The 23,115-nt window shown below is 43.6% G+C and overlaps 1 protein-coding gene across 2 annotated transcripts in view; it reads right to left on the reverse strand.

Annotated features, from left to right (window-relative positions):
- acoxl (acyl-CoA oxidase-like) overlaps window positions 1–23,115 on the reverse strand; it is a 437,026-nt gene that overhangs the window by 282,538 nt on the left and 131,373 nt on the right. For both annotated transcript variants that reach the window (XM_063040706.1, XM_063040705.1), the window contains exon 11: window positions 8,151–8,267. In XM_063040706.1, the coding sequence (XP_062896776.1) occupies window positions 8,151–8,267 (117 nt within the window). The remainder of the gene's footprint in view (window positions 1–8,150; window positions 8,268–23,115) is intronic.

Consider the following 23,115-nt stretch of genomic DNA (forward strand, 5'->3'; position numbering starts at 1 on the left):
CGAGGCAGCGGCGTGGCCTCAGTTGCAGCGAGGACTAGGCCTCAAGCCGCAGGTTGGCCTTGCCGCTGCAGTCCAGGTAAGGAGACACTGGAGGTGGTGTAGCATGTCGTCCATGCTCAGTGGGGTCTGGCCTCTCCCATCAGTGCTGCCCTCCAGTGTCTGACTGGTAGAACGACAGGATGGATTGCCAGGAACTGTACCATCAATTTGCTTGTTGCTCAGAGTCTTGGGGGCTATAGATGTGTTTACTTGCGTAACAATGTGTGTTTTTTTCTCTCTCTCTGGCTATTTTGATTTTGAGTGTATGTTATGCACCCAGGCCTCAGAAGAATGCTGTCTCATTCAGATATATCCATGTATGGTTTGAATAATAATTAAACTTGATTTGATTTTGATTTTGATTTAAAGAAGGGATTGATAGATTTTTAAATATTATGGAATTAGGATTTACCTCAGGAAAGTGGCACAGAGATAAGCAGTCGGCCTTGATCTTGATGACCGATTGGAACTGGCATGAGGGAACTGAACGACCTGCCCCTGCTTCTATTTCATACGCCAAGTGATCCCGAGGCCTGAATTCGCAAGTGCTGTAAGTGGCGCAGTGACGCTAATTGGCAGGTTACATAAGAATATAAGAAATGGGAGCAGGAGTCGGCCATCTGGCCCGTCGAGCCTGCTCTGCCATTCAATAAGATTATGGCTGATTTGGCTATGGACTCATCTCCACCTACCTGCCTTTTCCCCATAACCCTTAATTCCCCTACCTTGCAAAAATCTACCCAACCTTGTCTTAAACATATTTATTGAGGTAGCCTCCACTGCTTCATTAGGCAGAGGATTCCACAGATTCACCATCCTCTGGGAAAAGCTGTTTCTCCTCATCTCCTCCTAAATCTACTCCCCTGAATCTTGCCTGCCTCCATCTTATCTATCCCTTTCATAATGTTATATGTTTCGATAAGTTCTCCTCTCATCCTTCTGAATTCCAGCGAGTACAGTCCCAGGCAACTCATTCCCTCATCACAGTCTAACCCCCTCATCTCTGGAATCAACCTGGTGAACCTCCTCTGCACCGCCTCCAAAGCCAGTATATCCTTCCTCAAGTAAGGAGACCAGAACTGCACACAGTACTCCAGGTGTGGCCTCACCAGTACCCTGACCAGTTGCAGCATAATCTCCCTGCTCTTAAATTCAATCGCTCTAGCAATGAAGGCCAACATCCCAGTTGCCTTCTTGACAGCCTGCTGCACCTGCAAACCAACCTTTTGTGATTCATGCACAAGGACTCCCCAAGTCCCTCTGCATAGCAGTATGCTGCAATTTTTTTTACCATTTAAATAATAATCTGCTCTCCCATTTTCCCTTCCCAAGTGGATGACCTCACATTTCCCAACATGCCACACCCTTGCCCACTCACTTAACCTATCTATATCTCTTTGCAGATTCAACATATAATCTGCTGGAGGAACTAGGTGGGTCAAGCAGCAGCTCTGGAAGGAAAGGAGCTATCGGCATTTTGGATTAAAGCAATTCCTCTTCTCCCTCAGACGCTGCTGACCCACTGAATTTCTCCAACCGATTGCTGCTCCAGGTTCCAGCACCCGCAGACTCTCGTGTCTCCCTGATGTAGATCAGTGGCATGAAAATTGTTGCTGGGGATGCTGTAAGAAAAATGGGATCAATATGGGTGGCCTTTTGATGGTCGGCACAAACGTTTGAGGCTGAAGGGCCTTTTTCCAGGTTCAGTGACTCAATGGCCATGATCCGAACTCCCAATGCAGCAAATTCACTTCATCTGAGTATTTTTAAGAAAAGCCAGTCTTACAAATGAGGTCTACAAAACCAGGGGACCTTTGGAAAACATACCTAGTTCACAAACACCTTTACCAGTGATTCCTCGGTAAACTGTTTCAAAACGTCTCTGCTAACGTGAGGAAATGTACATGGCTGGAGTGTGTCAGATTAATAACTATTTGAAAAAAATAACTTCAGTGAGCCTGCTGTTTACTGCTCTTGCTGTGGGAAACTTGGATTCTAATATAAAATAAATGATTACTTTGGGAGATATGGTTTTATTTTGGAAAAGAGGAAAATTTGAAGCGCTCCTCTTTTCAGCTATGACGAGGTGACGACAAAAATTAACCAAGACAAGGTGGACTCAATATTGAAGCAAATTGATTTCTCAGTCTCTCTGATTCATGCGTCTGTGATATTGGCTCAGACTGTTTCCTTTTGCTCCCCCACCCCCGTCCACTTCTTTTACTTTCTCTTTCTCTGGGAATGTCCTCCAGCTCTGCATTTCACAACCTCTGCATTCTATCACCTATGTTCCTTTGCCTTGCTGCTCACTCCCTAACCGTTGACATTGGCTCACTGATCAAATAACCTTGTTTACGTTCAGAAAATGCTGGGGGAACTCAGCAGGTCAAGTAGCATCTGTGGAAATTAATAGACAGTCGACACTTCAGGTCAAGACCCTTCTTTAGGACTGGAAAGGAACAGGGAAGACGTCAGAATAAAAGTGTGGGGGGTGGGAGAGGAGGAAGGACAGGCTAGAAGGTGATAAGTGAAGCCAGGTAGAAGGGTGGGAAAGAAAATGGGCTGGATAAGAAGGAAGCTGGTAGGAGAGGAGAGTGGACCATGGGAGAAAGGGAAGGAGGAGGGAAGTGATAGCTAGGTAAGAAGAGGTGAGAGGTCGGAGTGGGGAATGCTTTTACCAGAAGGAAAATTGATTTTCATACCATCAGGTTAGAGGCTACCCAGACCCTGCTTACAGCTTAACCTTTGGTCCACTCCAGTTTTACCCCAACAGAGACAACCTCTGCAGGTTCATTAACTTCTTTTATTTCCTTCTCATAATGGAGGGTCTTCCACCTAAAACATCAATTATTTCCCTTCTGCAGAATAGTTCCAGCATTTTCTGTTTTCATTTTAGATTTACAGCATCGACTTTTTTTTGTGCTATGTGGAAAAAAAATCACTATTGAGCGGAGTTCAAAGTAGATTGAAAATTCATCATCAGCATTATGCACCGAGTCATATGATGTGGGCGATCATGATCTTTCCATGACCATGATTGTTCGTGGCAAAATTTTTCTACAGACGAGGTTTGCCGTTGCCTTGTTCTGGGCAGTGTCTTTTACAAGACGGGTGACCCCAGCCATTATCAACACTCTTCAGAGATTGTCTGCCTGGCATCAGCGGTCACACAACCAGGACTTGTGATATGCACTGGCTGCTCCTATAGCTTTATGTGACCCTGATCGGTGGGGTGGGGAGAGGCGAAGCAGGTGCTACACCTTGCCCAAGGGAGACCTTGAGGCTCGCAGAGGGAAGGACTGCCTTGCGCCTCCTTCGGTGAAGACGCATCTCCACCCCACCACCCAGAGTTCAAAGATTAGGAATTTTGAATTAGGGCCTGATGTCAGGCTTTAGTTCAAAGGGTAAATGATTTACGAAACAGATTAATTATGAGGTTAATAGTTAAAGAGGCAGCCAGTTGGAAACAGTAATGCAGTAGGAATGATTTTCTTATTACAGCAAGCCTACCTTTTGGTTAGCAAGTCACCAAGTTTATAGAAAAAATTATTGGTAAGAAAATCTTGCAAATACACATCAAGCTTCCAGCTAAGTTGTGTAACAGGCGGCAGGAGCCCCTCCATCAAGGGAGGGGAACAGTACTCTTGAGGGAGTGGCATGACACAGCTGAACAAAGGGAGGTGTTCATGGTCAACCCCTTTCCTTCAAAGGTTCACACGCCCATTTTTAGTAAACATTTTACCGAGAGTAGTACATGGAACAGACGTTATTAATGTCTATGACAAGAGATCAAACCAATGAAATCTGTTTGATAGCTTTCTGTTTTACACTTTAAGCTCTCTGCAAAGAACAATTGACCATCATAGTCTTTTATATGTTGTATTTACTTGAGATCACAGGTATACGTGAGGACAAAACCTCATGACATCTCTGTTCCATTTTGGAAACATATGCACTTGCTAATGTTATAGCAATTCCCCTCCGAGTATTGTTTTGCTGACTGATTGACGTAATGATGATCAAGAATAGGTCTAATACAGTTAATAGTCATCCATTTGCATTACAGTTTGTTCGTTGACGTGGGCGATCATGGTCTTTCCATGACCATGACTGTTTTTGGCTAATTTTTCTACAGAAGTAGTTTGCCATTGCCTTCTTCTAGGCAGTGTCTTTACAAGACAGGTGACCCCAGCCATTATCAATACTCTTCAGAGATTGTCTGCCTGGTGTTGGTGGTCACATAACCAGGACTGGTGATGTGCACCGGCTGCTCATATGACCATCCTCCACCTCCAATGGCTTCACGTGACCCTGATCGGGATGGGGATGATGGGGTTAAGCAGATGCTACACCTGGCCCAGGAGTGACCTGCAGGCTAGCAGAGGGAAGGAGCACCTTGCACCTCCTTTGGTAGAGACATATCTTCACCCCACCACCCATTCATTACACCGGGCTCTGAATTTACACCGCAATCACTCATGACTCTATCTTTACAGTTTCTTACACAAGAACCAATCATAACAAAACGTTATGTGTTCTTCTCATGACATTGAAGGGTAAATCCGTTCAGCTATCAACCCTTAATTCCCCAGAATACATAATGGGGGATGCAACAAAAAAGGGGGGAGGTAGAAGATAGCAACAGTGGATGAGTTGTTTGATGTGGAAATGGGGGAAACAAACCTGCAAATAGGTAAACTAAGTAAACTTGGGGATGCCCAGGCAACGCCACTGGGCCATGCACAAAACCCGTCAGCAATTGTGAGTTTGATTTCAAAATGGTGAAGCAACGATGGTTATTCTCATGACGTGAAAGCAGTTCAGAACAATTATGAGGTGGGCACAGGGGGCCTGACTGAACTGGTCGTGGGCTCCCTGGGCCCCACTCTCATTGTTTGTATTGAGCAGGTGCCCTCACAGCCAGAGTTTTCCACAGCAGATGACATATCACTGCCTCCCCCCCAATACACGGTATCCTCAGGAGAGCTGCAGTGGGGGAAAAGACAGTCATCCACCTCTCTGCAGACTGGATTTGCTAACAGGGTGTGGAGGTGGACGGGAGGGCCCATGTCCAAGTTCATTGCCAGCAGCTCCAGAGGACCCTCTGATCTACGGGCTGTTCCTGGGGGCGCACTCCAAGACACCCATCAGGTGCTGCTGGGAGGTCATCAACTGGGTGAAAGACATCCGAAACTTATTGCCCTTCTAGCACAGTGAAAGGGCTGCACTGGAATACTACAGGCTCACTCAGTCCAGGCTGCAGGAGGGCGTGCTGAGGGATGCACTGAAACTCAAAGCAACTAAAACTTTGTCGGGGACCAGAGTATAGGCTCCTTCCACTACTACACATGGAAGGGCAAAGATGGGTGGTGGAAGACCCTCAAACAATCAAGTGATGTATTACCCTAGGAAGCCACGTGAGAGGCAACGACGCCATGCTTGTTTGCGGTCTTCTTCTCCTTTTAAACTTTACACTACTGAATGCGCCAACCACAGATGTAAAGGGTTTTTTTTTGCACTGTTTCTTCCTTTGCATACCTCTTATCCTGAATAAAGTCTATTTTTGAAATGAGAAACCATTCATATTGAGCAGCCCGGATACTGGAAAGATAACAACTGAGGAGCCAGCAGATCGATGTTTAAAACATAAAGTGCACTTCAATTTCCTACAGTAATATTTCCACCTTTATAGGACAGCCGATAGGGTGAGTAGCTATAGTACACTAGATTAGTCCTAAGGGCGAGGGACCAGTTACATGGAGAGACTAGTGAAGCCAGAATCATTACTCATATAGTAAGGGGTGTGTTCATGGGACAAATAAGAAAGAAGAGTTAACACTACCAGGAGGGTTGTTAAACTGAGAGAGGAGATCAGTGCAAGGATCAGTGGGGTCACGAGGGGAATTTTGTTTAAGGAAATCAGCTCAATATGAACTAATGGGCAGTGGTTTAGAATAGGGGTTCCCGCCCTGGGATCCACACACCCCTTGTGTGCTCCATGGCATAAAAAAAGATGAGGAACAAGTAACAACTTAGTTTAGAGTAACAAGTAAGAGATTTAGCGGCGGGGGGGGGTCTAAGAAAGAATCTTTTCACTCAGAGGTTAGTTGGAATCGAATGCACTGTCCGAGGCAGGAGCTCTCACAACTTGTCAGAAATACCTAGCTGAGCAGGTGAACTACTAAGGCAGCAAAGGGTGTGCACCAGGTTCTGGTAAATGGGATCAGTACAGATGGTTGTTGTGGACATGGTAGACTGAAACCCTGTTTCTACGCTGTACACCTATCATCCAGCATTCTTGAGTTGAAAGGAGAGGGTGTGGAATTCCAAGGCTATGTGGAAAGTTTAATTGATTCAGTGCTTCAAAGACAGCATGGGCCGAAAGGCTTTCTCCTCGCATTATTCTATGAAAAATACCAATAATTTTTATTTAATACATTTAATAATTCATGGAGCAATGCAACATGTTGCTTTCGAATCATCATCAGGGAGTTGATGGTCCACTTAATGGGGGAACACCCATTAGGTATCTGATCATTGACTGACCCTGCCATGCAGAGCATCTTCAAGGACCGGTGTCTCAGAAAGGCAGCATCCATCATGAAGGACCCCCACCACCCAGGACATGCCCTCTTCTCATTGCTGAAGGCACACGCTCAGTGATTCAGCAACAGCTTCTTCCCCTCTGCCATCCGATTCCTAAATGGCCGTTGAAACTGTGAACACTACCTCAGTACTTTCCCCTTTTCACCCTAATTATTTAAGCATAATTTGGGTTAGTGAGTCTCAACAAAGTCTTTGCATTTCCAGTGGACCTAACAGCATTTCGTGTTGTAAGGTGGTATGCATGAATATTCCTTTGCTTCAGTAAATACGTTAACATTAGCAGGGAGGACTGAAAGTGCATTATTAGAATGGAATAAAATAGAACTCTATTGTCATTGTTCAATAGAGATTTTGGTGCTACTCCAGTCAATGCAAATATTTACAATGTTTGCATCATAAAGCAGATATTTACAATGCATGCAGTACGGCTTAATTCTTAAAAAAATCCCGTACTTACATACAACAAGTGACTTTGATAATCCATAACACTCAAAGGCCATTGGCGAGCCAGGGTGTAGCATTACTCAGCTGCACAACAGCCCTCGGGAAGAAGCTGCCTTTCAGTCTTACTGCCTTGGCTAAGATGTTTCTGTATCTCCTACCAGATGGCAAGAGATTGAACAGACAGAGTCCAGGATGGGACGGATCTTTAATGACGTTACAAGCGCACCATGGGCTTCGAGAGTTGTGGATTGTCTCCAGGTCTGATAGTTGAGTCCCAATGAGGTGCTGAGCCGTCCTAATCACCCATTGGAGTGTTTCGTGATCTGTCTTGCTATGACTAGAATATTACACTGTCAATGGGTCTTGAAATTTTAATATTTGTAGGAGGGAGGGAGGGAACATCGACTCAGACCATGAGAGGCCTGCATCGAGCATTTTCATGCCTTACAAGGCACAGATTGGAAGTCTGTGTGGGGCGCCACTCCTCGCACATTGTGCGAGTAATGTGTGGTTAAGTGCCTTGCTCAAGGACACAAACACGCTGCCACAGCTGGGGCTCGAACTAGCGACCTTCAGATCACTAGACAAACGCCTTAACCACTTGGCCACGTGCCCAACACAAATTAGTATTTGTAAGTGGCTCAGTAAATATCAAAATTTGGCAGGGGAAATGGAATCACATCAGTGTTTTAGGGGGTCCAAATGAGTATGGTCAACCACTAAGGAACTAATGGAATAGCAAGGGTGACCCAGGGATATTAGGACCTGTTAGGGGTCCTTGGGACATCACCAGCAGATTTTAGTAAATACCCCTAAAGCTCACCTGCCACAATTTGGACTAAACACAAATAAGAGAAAATCTGCAGATGCTGGAAATCTGAGCAACACACACAAAATGCTGGAGAAACTCAGCAGGCCAGGCAGCATCGATGGTAAAATGCACAGTCAACGGTTCGGGCCGAGACCTGAAAGAGTCCTGCCGAAGGGTCTCGGCCTGAAACGTGGACTGTACAATTTGAACTATCTGGTTTCTGGTCAGGACTTGATTTTTGTCCCCCTACCTGCTTGTAAAGGTGAGAGCGAGGGAGGCAGCAAGGTGAGGCATAAGGCGAAGGTACTGGGTCTGGTGCTCGATGATCTTCACTTCTTCTTTGTCTTTGGGTCCAAACTGCCGGCGGCTAACAATGGAAGTAGGAGAAATTCATTAGCAAAGGATGTGAGAGAAGCTCTGATAACTAAACACAACATGATGGCAAGTTAAACTGATCCCTTTTGCCTGCACCTGCCATTAATTACATACTCCCCCCACGTAACACTCACAGAGAGTGGATGTGTGAGGGTCACTAGCGAACTCAAGTGCAGGAATCACAGAGACTTCGGCAATTAAAACAAAACTAAAGATTCACTATCAGAATCAGAATCAGGTTTATTATCACTGGCATGTGACGTGAAATTCGTTAACTTAGTAGCAGCAGTTCGATGCAATACATAAACTAGTAGAGAGAAAAAAAACATAATAATAACAAACAAGTAAATCAATTACGTATATTGAATAGATTTTTTAAAATATGCAGAAACAGAAATACTGTATATTAAAAAAAGTGAGGTAGTGTCCAAAGCTTTAATGTCCATTTAGGAATCGGATGGCAGAGGGGAAGAAGCTGTTCCTGAATTGCTGAGTGTGTGCCTTCAGGCTCCTGTATCTCCTACCTGATGGTATCAGTGAGAAAAGGGCATGCCCTGGGTGCTGGAGGTCCTTAATAATGGACGCTGCCTTTCTGAGACACCGCTCCTTGAAGATGTCCTGGGCACTTTGTAGGCTAGTACCCAAGATGGAGCTGACTAGATTTACAACCCTCTGCAGCTTCTTTCGGTCCTGTGCAGTAGCCCCTCCATACCAGACAGTGATGCAGCCTGTCAGAATGCTCTCCACTGTACAACTATAGAAGTTTACAGAAATTAACTGGAAAAATAAGCTATACAGAATGTTGATGAAGTGAAATCACTCCTGTTGCACAGAAGGACTCGGGTCAGAGTTTCACCTGACAACGACGACCTAACAAAGAGGGGTTGGCATGCCCCCCCGAAATACACCCTGGAACATGTAGGAATTCCCGGCATCAACATTACCGTGCTAATTAAATTATCCCAAATTAGAGAAAAGCGATAAGTACACAGAGTTTAGCGATCCCCATGAGCCCAAATGGGACAACTGCAAAGAGAAAAGCCAAAGCTGGAGCAAAGACAAACAATTCGACAGAAAAGGTAAACAACCGAAAGACGACGCACACCTACCAGGTGACATTGAGAAAAATATAGTCCACATACTATCTGACCAAAAAAAAACTTTTCTTAAAAACAATCCCAGCTCTTCACTTCTTGCTGCTCTGAGGTGGCATAGTGGCATTCAGCAAGGGCTCTCAGCTCTGTGGTGTCACCTGTGTGAAGATTTCACAGTCTGAGGGGATGCTGTTGACTTCCTCCTACATTCCAAATGCAAGATGGTAGATTAATCAACCCTCAGCACAGATAAGTGGCAAAAAGAGCCAAAGGGAAGTGAAAGGGCAAATGAGAAAAATTGGTCGGATGAGTTACAGGGAATCAGGAGAGTGGGAATATGATGGTAGGATCTCATTAACCTGCTTGGCTCTTTTTGTGTCCTAAATTGGTATGCACCAATGGAGATCATACAATGGTATTTAAATGCAAATTATGTTGAGCTGACAGGGTAATCCCCTTATTAATAACAAGGAGCTCACATTGCTTTAACTGCCTGGAACTGACTTTGAGCACAGATCACAAAACAGGAAGAAAAAACTATTTCCACTGGTTGAGAGATCAAAACTCTAGAGTCATATTTTTCAGAAATGAAGCTACAAGATGAAGCAAAGGGTCACAGAAATTTGGAATATCCTTCTACATAGGGCAACTACTGATATGTTAATTATTAAAGCCATGAAACTGGCAGAATTTTGGTCACCATAAAATATTAAGAGTCATAGAAAAGGGCAAATTAAACATGTGATTGTGTAGAGATCAAAGGTGTTTGTTATGTATTCAGGTTTGCAGACAACACAACAGTAGCAGAGGAGGACACAAAAAGTCTGCAAAGGGATCTGGGCAGATTGAGTGGGCAAAAAGATGGCAAATGGAACATAATGTGGGCACACGTGAGGTTAACCACTTGGCAAGTACAGCTGAGAAGCAAAATTGTATTTAGATGGTGTAAGACTTCTGCACGCTGCTATCTAAAGAAAGATCTGGGGATTCTGTGCAAAAAAGGAGAAAGTTAATAGATAGGTATACATAAGAACATTAGAATTAAAAGAGGGAAAGGCCATTCAGCCCTTCAAGCCTTTCTGCCTTTGAATAAGATTGAGGCTGATCTCCTACCTCAGCGTCATTTTCCCAATCTTTTCCCAGATCTACTGATTCCTTTGATATATTCAGAAATCTATTAATCCCTGTTTTGAATGAACTCAGTGAGTGAGCTGCCACAGCCCTCCAGGTTGGAAAATTCCAATGATCCAGCCACTATTTGAGTGAAGAAATTTTCCTTCACCTCTGCCCTACCTGGTCAAAGCTTTCTGAAACTGAGCCGTAGTTCAAGATTCCCTATCTAACAGAAACATTCTCCACATATCTATCCTATTACATCCTTTAAGACTTTTTTTTATATTTTAATTAAATCACCTTTAAATAGCCTGCATAATCTCACCTGAAGGCAAATCTGTCAACCTAGGGAACCTCCTGTGAAACTTCACTGCACTCCCTGTAGGACAGTATATACTTTTTAAAGGAGACCAAAATTGTCAATGATACTTTAAGTGTGGTCTCACCACGGCTCTGTATAAATCTCACTCACACTCAGGTCCTCCAGAAATAAAAATCAACATTTATTTTCCCTTCCTAACAGCCTGCTGCACTGGCATATTAGTTTTAAATGATGTGCAGAAGGATACCCTGTTGGTTTTGAGCATCAATCTTTCATCCTATAAAAATACTCAATAATTTTTTTTCTACTTAAGCAATTAGGTAACTTTTATTTATACGTCTTTATTATACTATGCTTTATTTTCCAAATTGTTGTCCACTCACTCAGCTTTTCTATATTCTCCTGCCGTCTCTTAGCATCCCCATCTGTCCTCATGTTCCTACTTGGTATTGTCTGATCAGCAAACTTGGATATGTTATATTTGACTGCGTCAGCTAAATTGTTGATGTAGACTGTGGATGATTGAGCACCAGCCCTTGAGGTATGGCACTAGAAACAGCATACTGACCAAAGAAGGTCCACACTTATTCCACTTATTGCTTCCTTTCTCTCCATTTGTGCTAGAACATTCCCGCAATTCCATGAGCTGTAACTCTAATCAACAGCCTCCTGTGTGGGACTGTGGAAAACTGCTATTTCTTTACCAAGACATATTACTTTACTTTATTTGTACTGGGTCCTAGAAGCTCTGTCTTTTCTTTGAGGTTTCTCGCACTCTCTTCATTAGAAAACAAACACAGATTGGACAACTACTTTGCAGAATGCCTCCAGTCAGTGAGCAAGTGAGACCCCGAGCTTCCGGCTGCCTGTTACTGGAATTCCCCAACCCACTCCCATTCTGACTTCTGATTTTGGACTTCTACACTCTCCGAACAACATCCAATACAGTGAATACCGATTAATTAGGACACACCAGGACCAGTACATTTTGGCCCAATTATTCAAAGTTTCCTGGAAATATTTAAAAAGGTATATAAAAAAGACAAACAAACAGATATATTTAAGCGAAATACTACACAAATTAAGATACTAACAATAACAATTTATTTTTGTTCAGTGCAGTAAAGACTCTCGAGTTTAAAGAAAGATGGAGCGGCTTGGAAGAATGAAAGGGTTATGGTGGGCAGGGCAGCATGACAATGTTTCCACTGGCAGAAAACTAGACTCAGTATTAGAGGTCAGCCTCTGAAGACCAAGATGAGGAGGATATTTTTTCTGTTTACATGAAGGGCTGGGAAGGATATCTAAAGCCGAGGTAGACCAGTTATTGGAATCTACGAGAAATTACGGGTTACAGAGATCAAGCAGGAAAGCGAAGCTGAGGTCAAAATCAAATCAGTCAAATCTTAGGAACTGTGGAGCAGGCTAAAAGGGCCGAATTCCCTATTCTTGTCCCTATGTGATAGCCATAAGCTATCAGCACTTCTAAACCATCTCCAATTCACAGGGGAATTTCCAGCCTCTAAGAGTACTTCAAAGAACTAAATTCTGCCAGACTCTGTCAACACAACTGAGGTCAACACCGTCCTCAAATTTTAATCAGTAGTCGCTGAAATAAAAAGCTAATTAGGAGGAAGAAGCCTTGCCTGAAATTCCTTCTTTGGCACTGCAATAAAATGCTGCATTCCTGAGAATATAGAAAGAAGTGTGCATTTATACCGCATCCTTCAAGTTGCAAAGTGCATAACAGCCACAGTGGTACTTCTGAAACACTGCTCCTGGTGTTATGTAGAAAACCCACTGAATAATCTCTGCACAGAAAGTAATGATAATGCTGTTTCAAAATGTTGATTGGCAGATAAATATTGGGTGGGTCACTTGGAATAATTCCCCTGATCTCCTTTTGAACAGAGCCTGGAAACTTTTACATGGACTCATGAAATAAGGCGGGGCTTTCAGTCAACATCAGGAGGTGCAGCAGTCATAAACTGCAGGACCAGAAGGCTGTTGTGCTGAACTCTCCAGACACCACTGCTGAGTCAGCAAAGAACAAGAGTGAACATAGAACAAGGGACAGCGCAGTACAGGAAAAGTCCCTTTGGATCACAATGCCAACCCAAACTAATCCCTCTGCCTGCACATGATCTGTGTCCCTCCATTCCTTGCCCGTTCATGTTTGCCTCCACCACTAGCCGGACCATGTTCCAGGCTCCTAATACTTTCTAAATATTTGGACAACTGGCAAATACCTCTTTAGAAACAGCAACCTCACCAGCAAAACGAACAAGAGGGTGCTTTACAAGTACATGGTTAACAAAATATTGCTGATTGTGCTCGTCAGTGCATATCAATGACAGACACTGCAATTTGTGTAAGGACAGATTTTTTTATATTGATCAGCTAAATGTATTTGTCAAAGAGCAATTTCTGAAACCTCAAACCAGATGTCCAATATGCAAAGTTGATGCATCAGAGAAACCACATTGATCAATTGATGCTTTGGACCTTTTATAACAGTGGGGGGAAGTGAGAGTAATATTATTTCATCAGAGGGACTACATGAAGGAGCCATAGCTCAGAAATGGCCGCAGACAGCATTGGTGCATTTTTTTTGGTTCATGAAACACTCCCTTAGTCATTATTCACAGGACACAGGAGGCAGACGCACGAGGGAGGTAGCTGGGTGACTGTCAGGAAGGGGAAAGGGAATAGTGAGATGGTGCAGAGTACCCCTGTGAACGTTCCCCTCAATTGCAAGTATACCGCGTTGGATACTGTTGGGGGTGGGGGTGGGGAAGACCTACCAGGAGAAAGCCACAGTAACCTGGTCTCTGGCACTGAGTCTGGCTCAGAAGGTAAGGAGAGAGAAGAGGAGTGCAGTAATGATTGGGGATTCCGTAGTTAGAGAAGCAGGCAGGAGACTCTGTGGATGAGACACCCATATGGTATATTGCCCCCCAGGAGTCAGGCTCAGGGGCATCTCAGATCGGGCCCACCGCATTCTAAAGGGGCAGAGTGAACAACCAGAAGTCATGGTACACATTGGTATCAACAACATAGATAGGAAAAGGGAGGAGGTCCTGAAGAGAGTACTTAGGGAGTTAGGCAGAAAGCTGAAAAGCAGGACCACCAGGGTAGTAATCTCTGGACTGCTACCTGTGCCATGCAGCAGCGAGGGTAAGAATAGGATGACTGCATGGCTGAGGAACTGGAATCTCTCCTGGGAAAGGTATGACCTGTCCAAAAAGGACGTGTTACAACTGAACTCAACAGAACTGGGCTGAGGATGGGGCAGGTGTTTTACAAGTAGCGGATTTGTCAAAGAGCATTTGGACTTTGCACATCAATATTCACAACTTTCTACAGATGCACAGTAGAGACCATTCCAGCGGGCTGCAACACTGCATAGTACGGAAACTGCAGTGTGGCGGAAAGGAAGGCTCTACAATGGGCAGTTAAAACTGCTCAGCACATCACCAGCACCAGCCTACCCACCATCAAAGACATACACACAGAAAGGTGCCAGAAAAAGGCCAGTGACATCATTATGGATCACCCCCTAAGCTGCTCATGGATTGTTTGTCCCACTCCCATCAGGGAAGAGGCTACATAGCATCCACAGCAGGACCACCAGACTCAAAAACAGTTACTTTCCCCAAGCAGTAAGGCTGATTAACACCTCCACCCACTAACCCCACCCCTCCACCCCACCACTTTATCATTTCCTGTCAGTCACCTTATGTACAGACACTCCCGTACATAGTGTCTCTTTATATACATGCAATAAACATAAAGGAGGAGGAGAAGATGGCGGTGCAACGGCAGCGCGCGCGGCCACTTCGGTGGTGATGTCTGTTATCTGTCAAGTAGGGGACCGTGCACAATTCTGATTTGATGGAGACAGATGTGAGAGTACGGAGGAACACCTGGAAAACTCCTGAAATGCCCACTTCGCTGCCGCCGCTACTGTGTGGTAACCGGAATCTCCGGAGCAGAGGGCCCTGAAATCCTCGGCTTCGCGTGTTTCAGTGGCCGGGGCGAGGTCAAAGGCGCTCGGCAGAGGATAGCGCTCGGGAGGCTGTATCAGAGAGGCTGGTCGGTAGCTCGAAGTTTTTGGACAGATGGACTCAGTGTCGGCTGTGGTCGGCTGCTTCCAAGGCATCGGCAAATTGACGGTGCCTGGAGGTTTATGGCAGGGAGTTTCTCCCTTTTGCCGCCTCCTATCGGGGACTCGGGAGTCGATCGACTTGGGGACTTTTGAAACTTTATTTACCGTGCCCATGCTTTGTTCTTCATCAAATTATGGTATTGCTTTGCACTGCTGTAACTATATGTTATAATTATGTGGTTCTGTCAGTGTTAGTCTTTGGTTTGTCCTGTTTTCTGTGATATCACTCCAGAGAAACATTGTATCATTTCTTAATGCATGTATGCATTTCTAAATGACAATAAAAGAGGACTGAGTGTTCTCATAATCTAATAATATGTATATAAGCCATCTCATGTATTTATATTTATTATGTTTTCTTAAATTATTGCATTCTTTGGCATAATGTGTTTTCTTTGGGCTGCATTGCATCTAGAGTAACAATTATTTTGTTTTCCTTTACACTTGTGTACAGGAAATGACATGAAACAATCTTGAATCTTGAGAGGCAGTGTGTAGTGAGACTGTGAGGATGGACAGGCAGATGATAGGACAAAATTGCAGTCAGTGGGATGAGTTAAAGTGTAACGGGGGACAAAATCGAAAATGGTTGAATATAGGGCAGAAGGTGTTATGTTTAAATGTATGTAGTATATGGAATAAGCTAGACAATTTTGTAGCTCAGTTAAAGAATGGTAGGTACGATATTGTGGGCATCACTGATTTGTGGCTGAAAGAAAAATCACAGCTGGGAGCTTAACATTCGACACATTGTATGGAAATGACAGGCAGGCAGAGGAGATGGGTTAGCTCTGTCGGTAAAATACTGAAATCAAATTCTTAGAAAGAGGTGAAATAAGGTCAGAAGGTGCAGAACCTCGTGGGTAGAGTTAAGAAACTGCAAGGGTAAAAAGACCCTGATGGGTGTTAGATACGGATCTCCGAACAGGATGTTAGATATAAATTACAACGGGAGATAGAAAAGGCCAGAAGATCCATTTTATTTAAATGGAAAGATTCTAATCCCCCTTTCACATTTCAATGGCTTTCCCAAACTATAATATGCTTAAACTTGGAAAAAATTAGGAGTGGTACTATTGATCCTTCGGTTAAATTTGAAGAAACTTGGAGGCCATTTATTCAACATTTTCAAATGATGTAAGCTGACCTTTTCTGAATCCTTTTCAATAATTTTTTGTTTGCGTATAGAGGAGCGGAGTTAATGACAAATAATGATCCTAACCGACGAAACATGGCAGCCCAGCCTTTGTTTTGTTTTTAGTGTAGGGGGACTTCCTCTTTGTATAAAATTTTTTGAATCTTTTTCATGTTCAGTTATTAAGAGATTGGGAGGCTTAAATTACATATGTTACTCGGAGTCTGTGTCTGTATACGCAGACATCCTACCCGGCAAAAACTCATTTCAGGGAGGTAGCACCCCCCCCCCACCTCCCGTCGACCTCCAAGGGTGTATATAATACTTTGTATAGTGATTTTGTCTAATCTGTAAACCAAGTTGGGTATATGCAGCAAATGTGACATTAAAATATGTGCTTATATTATATTATATTATCATATTTATTCTATTACAACTTTAAGCAAGTCTACAGGGAGTTTGGTCTCACCACGTAGGACATCAATAGAGTAACTCCTTAGCAGCTAGCCAGCTAGTTTAAATAACGTTAGCCGTGCTGTAATAACACCTGTTAAACTCACCTCAACATGTCTTTTACATTTTAACTCACCATGGGCAATAGAAAAGTCACTGTTGCAAACAGTGCAGCGAGCAGCACTGTCATTATTTTTGAGGTCGACTGTAAAGCCCACCCACAGAGAAAACTGATGGGTCTACTTAGCAGGGGTCCCCAGCATTTTTTACACCGCAGACCAGTTTAATATTGACAATATTCTTGCGGACCGGCCGACCCGGGGGTGGAGGGGGTGTTAATCACGACCGGAATATAGGTGATAAGTCAATAGCATCATGACATTTTAAGTAACGTTTGGATATTAAACACACAGCACATATTTTCCCTGTATAAACATATAAAATCATTGCAACACACCAATATCACTGAATCAGTGCGAGCCCTGGGCTTGTTTTCCTGCAACAAGATGGTCCATCGAGGGGTGATGGGAGAAAGCGATACTCGAAGGGGGTTCCTTATGTCCAGTCTATCCGGCAATTTAGTTTTCGTTGCATTCATTGCAGAAAATCTCGCTTCGCAGAGACATGTTGGAAATGGAAGCAATGTTTTCAGTGCTTTCGTGGCTATCTCAGGATATTTAACCTTGTCTTTGATCCAGAATGCCGGCAGAGATGTTATGTCAAACATACTTTTTAGCCCGCCGTCATTTACAAGCTCAAAGAGTTGATCTCCTTCCCGCGCTGACATGGATGACGCGCGCATAATGACCTCGCATGTGTTCAAGTTCAATAGGGCGTAACAGGGAATGAGGAAAGGTGCAAATGACTCATATCGCCAAATCATATTGTTTCCTCACGGCCCGGTGGTTGGGGACCACTCTTAGCACGAAGGGAGATGAATCAGGATGCTCGCTCTCCCTCTCCGTCTCAAAAAAATCTATTTCCAGGATATTGTATATAATTTCCGGGCGTCAGGGAGCCACTATCAACATGCGGGAGACTCCCGGATCTTCCGGGAGAGGTGGGATGTCTGGTATACGTTAACCACTGTTAACGTAATCCTGATCTCTTCGTATCACCATTGTTATGTTTATCAACTCAAAACTTAATAGAAAAGATTGAGAAAGAAAAGGCACGTAAAAAGGGCAAAGTTATGATCGTCAGGTGGAATTATAACATGCAGGTAGATTGGGAAAATCAAGTTGGTGCTGGATCCCACGAGAAGGAGTTTGTAGAATGCCTATTAGATGCCTTTTTAAAAGCAGCTTGTGGTTGAGCCCACTAGCAGAAAGGCAATTCTGGATTCAGTGTTGTGTAGTGAATTTGATTTGAAGAGGTAGTTTAAGGTAAAGGAATCCAAAACAGTCCATTGTTAAGGATGTGGTTTCTGCAGCAGGGGGCAGGAATTCAGAATTATGGATCTTTGGCATTTCTTCTGGGGAAGGTACAAAAAGGATGGGCTACAACTGAACCCAAGGGCATCCAATATCCTTGTGCACAGGTTGGCCAGAGCTGTTCAGTTAACTCGTCGGGGGTGGGGGTGGGCAGTGGGAACTCCTAGCAAGGAGAGGCTGCTGGTTGGGTGTTGTGAAATGAACTGGAATTAATTAGAGAGTTTAAGATGAAAGAACCCTGAGGGGAAAGTGATCATGGTATGACAGAATTCACTCTGCAATCTGAGAGGGAGAAACTAAAGTCAGATCTATCAGTATTACAATGGAGTAAATGGAATTGCAGAGGAATGAGAGAGAGGACCTGGGCAAAATTGATTGGAAGAGAACACTGACAGGGATGATGACAGAGTAACAATGGGTGGAATTTCTGGGGCAAGCAATCAGAAGGCACAGGATATTTACATCCCAAAGAGGAAGGAGTATTCTAAAAGCAAAATGGCACAAAGCCAACATAAAAGCCAAAGAGAGGGTGTATAATAGAGCAAAAATTAATGGGAAGTTAGAGGATTGGGAAGCTTTAAATAACCAACAGAAGGCAACTAAAAGAGTCATTAAGAAGAAAAGGAGGGAATACAAAAATAGGCTAGCCGATAATATTAAAGAGAATACCAGAAGTTTCTTCAAATACATAAACTGTAAAAGAGAGGCGAGAATGGATACTGAACTGCTGGAAAACAGAGCTGGAGAGGTAGTAATGGGGAATAAGGAAATGGTGGATGAACTGAATAAGTATTTTGTAACAGTTTTTACTGTGTAAGACACTAACAGTATAGTGGAAGTTCCAGAGTGTCAGGGGCCATGAACAATGTTCTCTCTAATTTGCAATGACCAGTGTGCACAAAAATCTTGTGCTGTGCAATCTTTTGCCAAAAGAGAACATGTGTGGACTGAATAATTTCTTCAATAACAACAGTATAAATAAGGAAGTTCTAAAATTTGCAGACAAATCATTGCAAACTCCACATTGTCAACACTGTCCGCATCAGAAACCAGAGAAGGAAATGTGATTGTGTACGATCATGAAATATATTTAACATGCCAATGAGATAGAGAGTGACAAACTTTTGTGTGTAGTTTAAATTCCTTTGTGCGTTAGTAGCAAAAGATGTGTGTGCAGCAAAACACACACACACACACACACCCACACACACACACACACACACACACCTTAGAAGTAACATTGGTCATGAAGAGTATGAAGTTGCCATTATCAGGGAGAAGATTCTTGGGAAACTGATAGGTCTGAAGGTAGACAAGTCACCGGGACCAGATGGGCTACACCCCAGGGTTCTGTAAGAGGTGGCTGAAGAGATTGCGGAAGCATTGGCAATGATCTTTCAAGAATCACTAGATTCTGGAATGGTTCCGGAAGACTGGAAAATTACAAACGTCAATCCAATTTTCAAGAAGGAGAGAGGCAGAAGGAAAGAAATTATAGGTGAGCTGGGTCTGATCTCAGTGGTTGGGAGGATGTTAGATTCAATTGTAAAGGACCTGGTTTCAGGGTACTTAGAAGCACATGATAAAATAGTTTTTTTTTTGTAATGTTTCCTCTAGGAAAACCTTGGCTGGCAAATCTGTTGAAATTCTTTGAGGAAATAACAAGCAGGATAGACAAAGGGGGATCGGTTGATGTTGTGTACTCGGATTTTCAGAAGGCCTTTGACAAGGTGCCGCACATGGGGCTGCTTAACAAACTACAAGTCCATGATATTACAGGAAAGATTCTAGCACGGATAAAGCAGTGGCTGACTGGCAGGAGGCAAGGAGCCTTTTCTGGTTGGCTACCAATAACAAGTGGTGTTCCACTTGTTGGGACCACTTCTTTCTACATTATATGTCAATGACTTGGATGATGGAATTGATGGCTTTGTTGCAAAGTTTGCAGAAGATACAAAGATAGGTGAAGGGGCAGGTAGCTTTGAGGAAGTAGAGAGGCTACAGAAAGACGTAGACAGTTTAGGAGAATGGGCAAAGAAGTGGCAGGTGGAATACAGTATCAGGAAGTGTATAGTCATGCATTTTGAAAGAAGAAATAAAAGGGTAGGCTATTTTCTAAATGAAGAGAAAATCCAAATCTCTGAGGTCAAAGGTATTTGGGAGTCCTTGTGCAGGATTCCTTAAAGGTTAATTTACAGGTTGAGTCCGTGGTGAGGAAGGTAAGTGCAATGTTAGCATTCATTTCAAGAAGACTACGATATAAAACCAAGGATGTAATGTTGAAACTTTATAAAGCACTGGTGAGATCTCACATGGAGTACTGTGAGCTGTTTTGAGCCCCTTCTCTTGTGCTGACACTGGACAGGGTTCAAAGGAGTTTCACGAAAATGATTCCAGGATTGAAAGGCTTGCCACATGAAGAGTGTTTGATGGCTCTGGGCCTGTATTCATTAGAATTTAGAAGCATGAGGGATGAACTCATTGAAACCCATTGAGTGTTGAAAGGCCTCGATAGAGTGGATGGGGAGAGGATGTTTCCTCTGGTGGGGGAATCTAGGACCAGAAGACACAGCCTCAGAATGGAGGGTTGTTCTTTTAGAATAGAGATGAGGAGGAATTTCTTTATCCAGAATGGTGAATCTGTGGAATTTGTTGCCACAGGTGGCTATGGAGGCCAAGCCTTTACGTATATTTAAGGCAGAGGTTGATAGATTCTTGATTGGTCAGGGCATGAAGAGATACAGGGAGAAGACAGAAGATTGGGGCTGAGAGGAAAAATAGATTAGCCATGATGAAATGGTGGAGCAGACTCGATGGGCCAAATGGCCTAATTCTGCTCCTATGTCTTATGGCTTCAGGGTACTTGGATTCACATGAGAAAATAGACCAAAATCAGCATGGTTTCCTTAAGGGGAAATCTTGCCTGACAAATCTGTTGAATTATTTGAAGAAATAACAGACAGAATAGACAAAGGAGAGTTGGTGTCACATATGAGGTTGTTAAATGTACTTCTTCTGAACTACTCTCCCTGCAATCTGCAGTCTGTAATTTCCCTTTAAGTAATGTACTTTGAAACCATCTAAACAAAATAGCGATTTCATGATTTTCTGAAGGAATCAGCAGTTTTAACTCTCAAGAATGGAGGTACGACACCCTTAAGCGAACATTGCCATGGCCATAAGACAGGGAGGAGGGGAGGATTCCGAGCCAGACTAAAACGTTGGGATGTAAGAGTTCCTCAACCCAATAGCAAATGTACAGTCACTAGAGAAGACTGAGGAATGAAGGGCAAGACTGCTGTATCGGATGGAAATGAGAGATTGCTGTGTTCTGTGTTTCATGGAGACATTGCTCACTCATGACATGATGAATATGGTGGTCCAGCCCAAGGGTTCTTGATCTACTAGACGGATCGAACTGCAGAACATTTGGGGAAGGCTAAAGATGGGGGTTTGTGTCTCATGATAAACCCTTCGTGGTGCTCAGACTCATTGGTCTCATTGCACTCTTGTTCTCCCAACCTGGAACATCTGATGATTAAGTGCTGTCTGTTTTACTTACCAAGAGAGTTCTCCTCTGTGATCCTGACCACAATTTTCCTATCGCCAAAGGTTGATGTTAAGCAAGCACTCAATGTATTGAGTGCCATGAATAGCAAACACAAAAACAGCCTACACTACACTAACAACTTTCAAATCATTGCTGGGGTCTTCAATTAGGCTTGTTTGAAGAAATCTTGGCCCAGATATCATCAACATATCACCTGCAGCACCAGGGGTCCCAAGACACTCGACCATTGTTATACTATTATTAGGAATGCCTACCATTTGATCCCTAGACTACATTTTGGGAAATCTGATTCATCTAGCTGTCCTCCTGCTTCCTACATATAGGCAGAGGCAAGAGCAAGGCTCCAGAGGTGAGGACAACAAAGAGGTGGTCATGGGAAGGAGAGGAGCAGCTACAGGATTACTTCGTGTCGGTGGACTGGTACATATTCAAGGACTCATCAGAGGATCTGAATAAATACGCCACAGTTGTCATGTACGTTATAACGTTAGTCATAGACGAGTGGGTCCCATCAAAATCATTCAGAATCTTCCCTAACCAGAAGCCCTGGATGAAAAAAGAGATCTGCAATCTGCTGAGGGCTAGATAAGTGGCATTCAGGTCTGGCGACCGAGTGAAATACAAGAGATCCAAGTAGAACCTTCAGAAAGTCTGACTGGTAGGCTGGTTTAAATAGGGACAGCAGATTTATTTCCCTGAAGAACATTGGATGCTTTTTAAACATAACATACTGGTAGCTTCAGAATTTCATGGGTACTGTTACTCAGATCAGCTTTTTGTTTTCAATTCTCTCAGGTACTACACTAGGATTCGAGCTCTGGTATTAGTACTGGTATTGGTTTATTATTGTTACATCTACCACAAAACAGTGTAAAGCATAGCTTTCCACACCATCCACATAGATCATGCCATACATAATTAATTATATTGAGATCATTAAAAGAAAACTCAATTCACTTCAAGTTTAATTGTCATTCAACCATACATGAATACTCATGGATACAACCAAACGAAACAGAGTTACTCTGGGGTCAAGGTGCAAAACACAATACTAACAGTCACACACAGCACAAAGCACACAAGATAGGAAGCACAAATGGTATCAGAATCACTCAATAAAAGAGACCAAAATGCACACCATCAATCCGCAGTCGACCACAATAGAGCCCATCTCCCGTCAAGCGAACATGGTGGGGGGGGGGCGGTCAGCATCGACTCCTGCCTGGAGGCCACGCCATGCTGCTGTCAGTGGAGGGAGCGCACGAGCCACCCTTCCCCTCCCCCTCACACTTCCTGGTGACACCGTGGTTACAAAGAAAGCACAATGCAGGTCGAGAAATAAAGTGCAAGGCCAGTGGTGAGGTAGGCTGGAAGATATTTTAGCATATGAGAGGTCAGCTGAAGAGTCTGACAACAATGGGACAGAATCTGTCCTTGACCTTGGTGTACGTGCTCTCGAGCTTTTTTATCTTCTGCCTGATGGAGAGATGAGAAGAGAGAATGACTGGAATGAGGAGGCTTGGCGATTATGTTGGCTGTTTTCCCAAAGGC

This window comes from Mobula hypostoma, chromosome 2 (assembly GCF_963921235.1).
Source record: "Mobula hypostoma chromosome 2, sMobHyp1.1, whole genome shotgun sequence".
Taxonomy (NCBI): Eukaryota; Metazoa; Chordata; class Chondrichthyes; order Myliobatiformes; family Myliobatidae; genus Mobula; species Mobula hypostoma.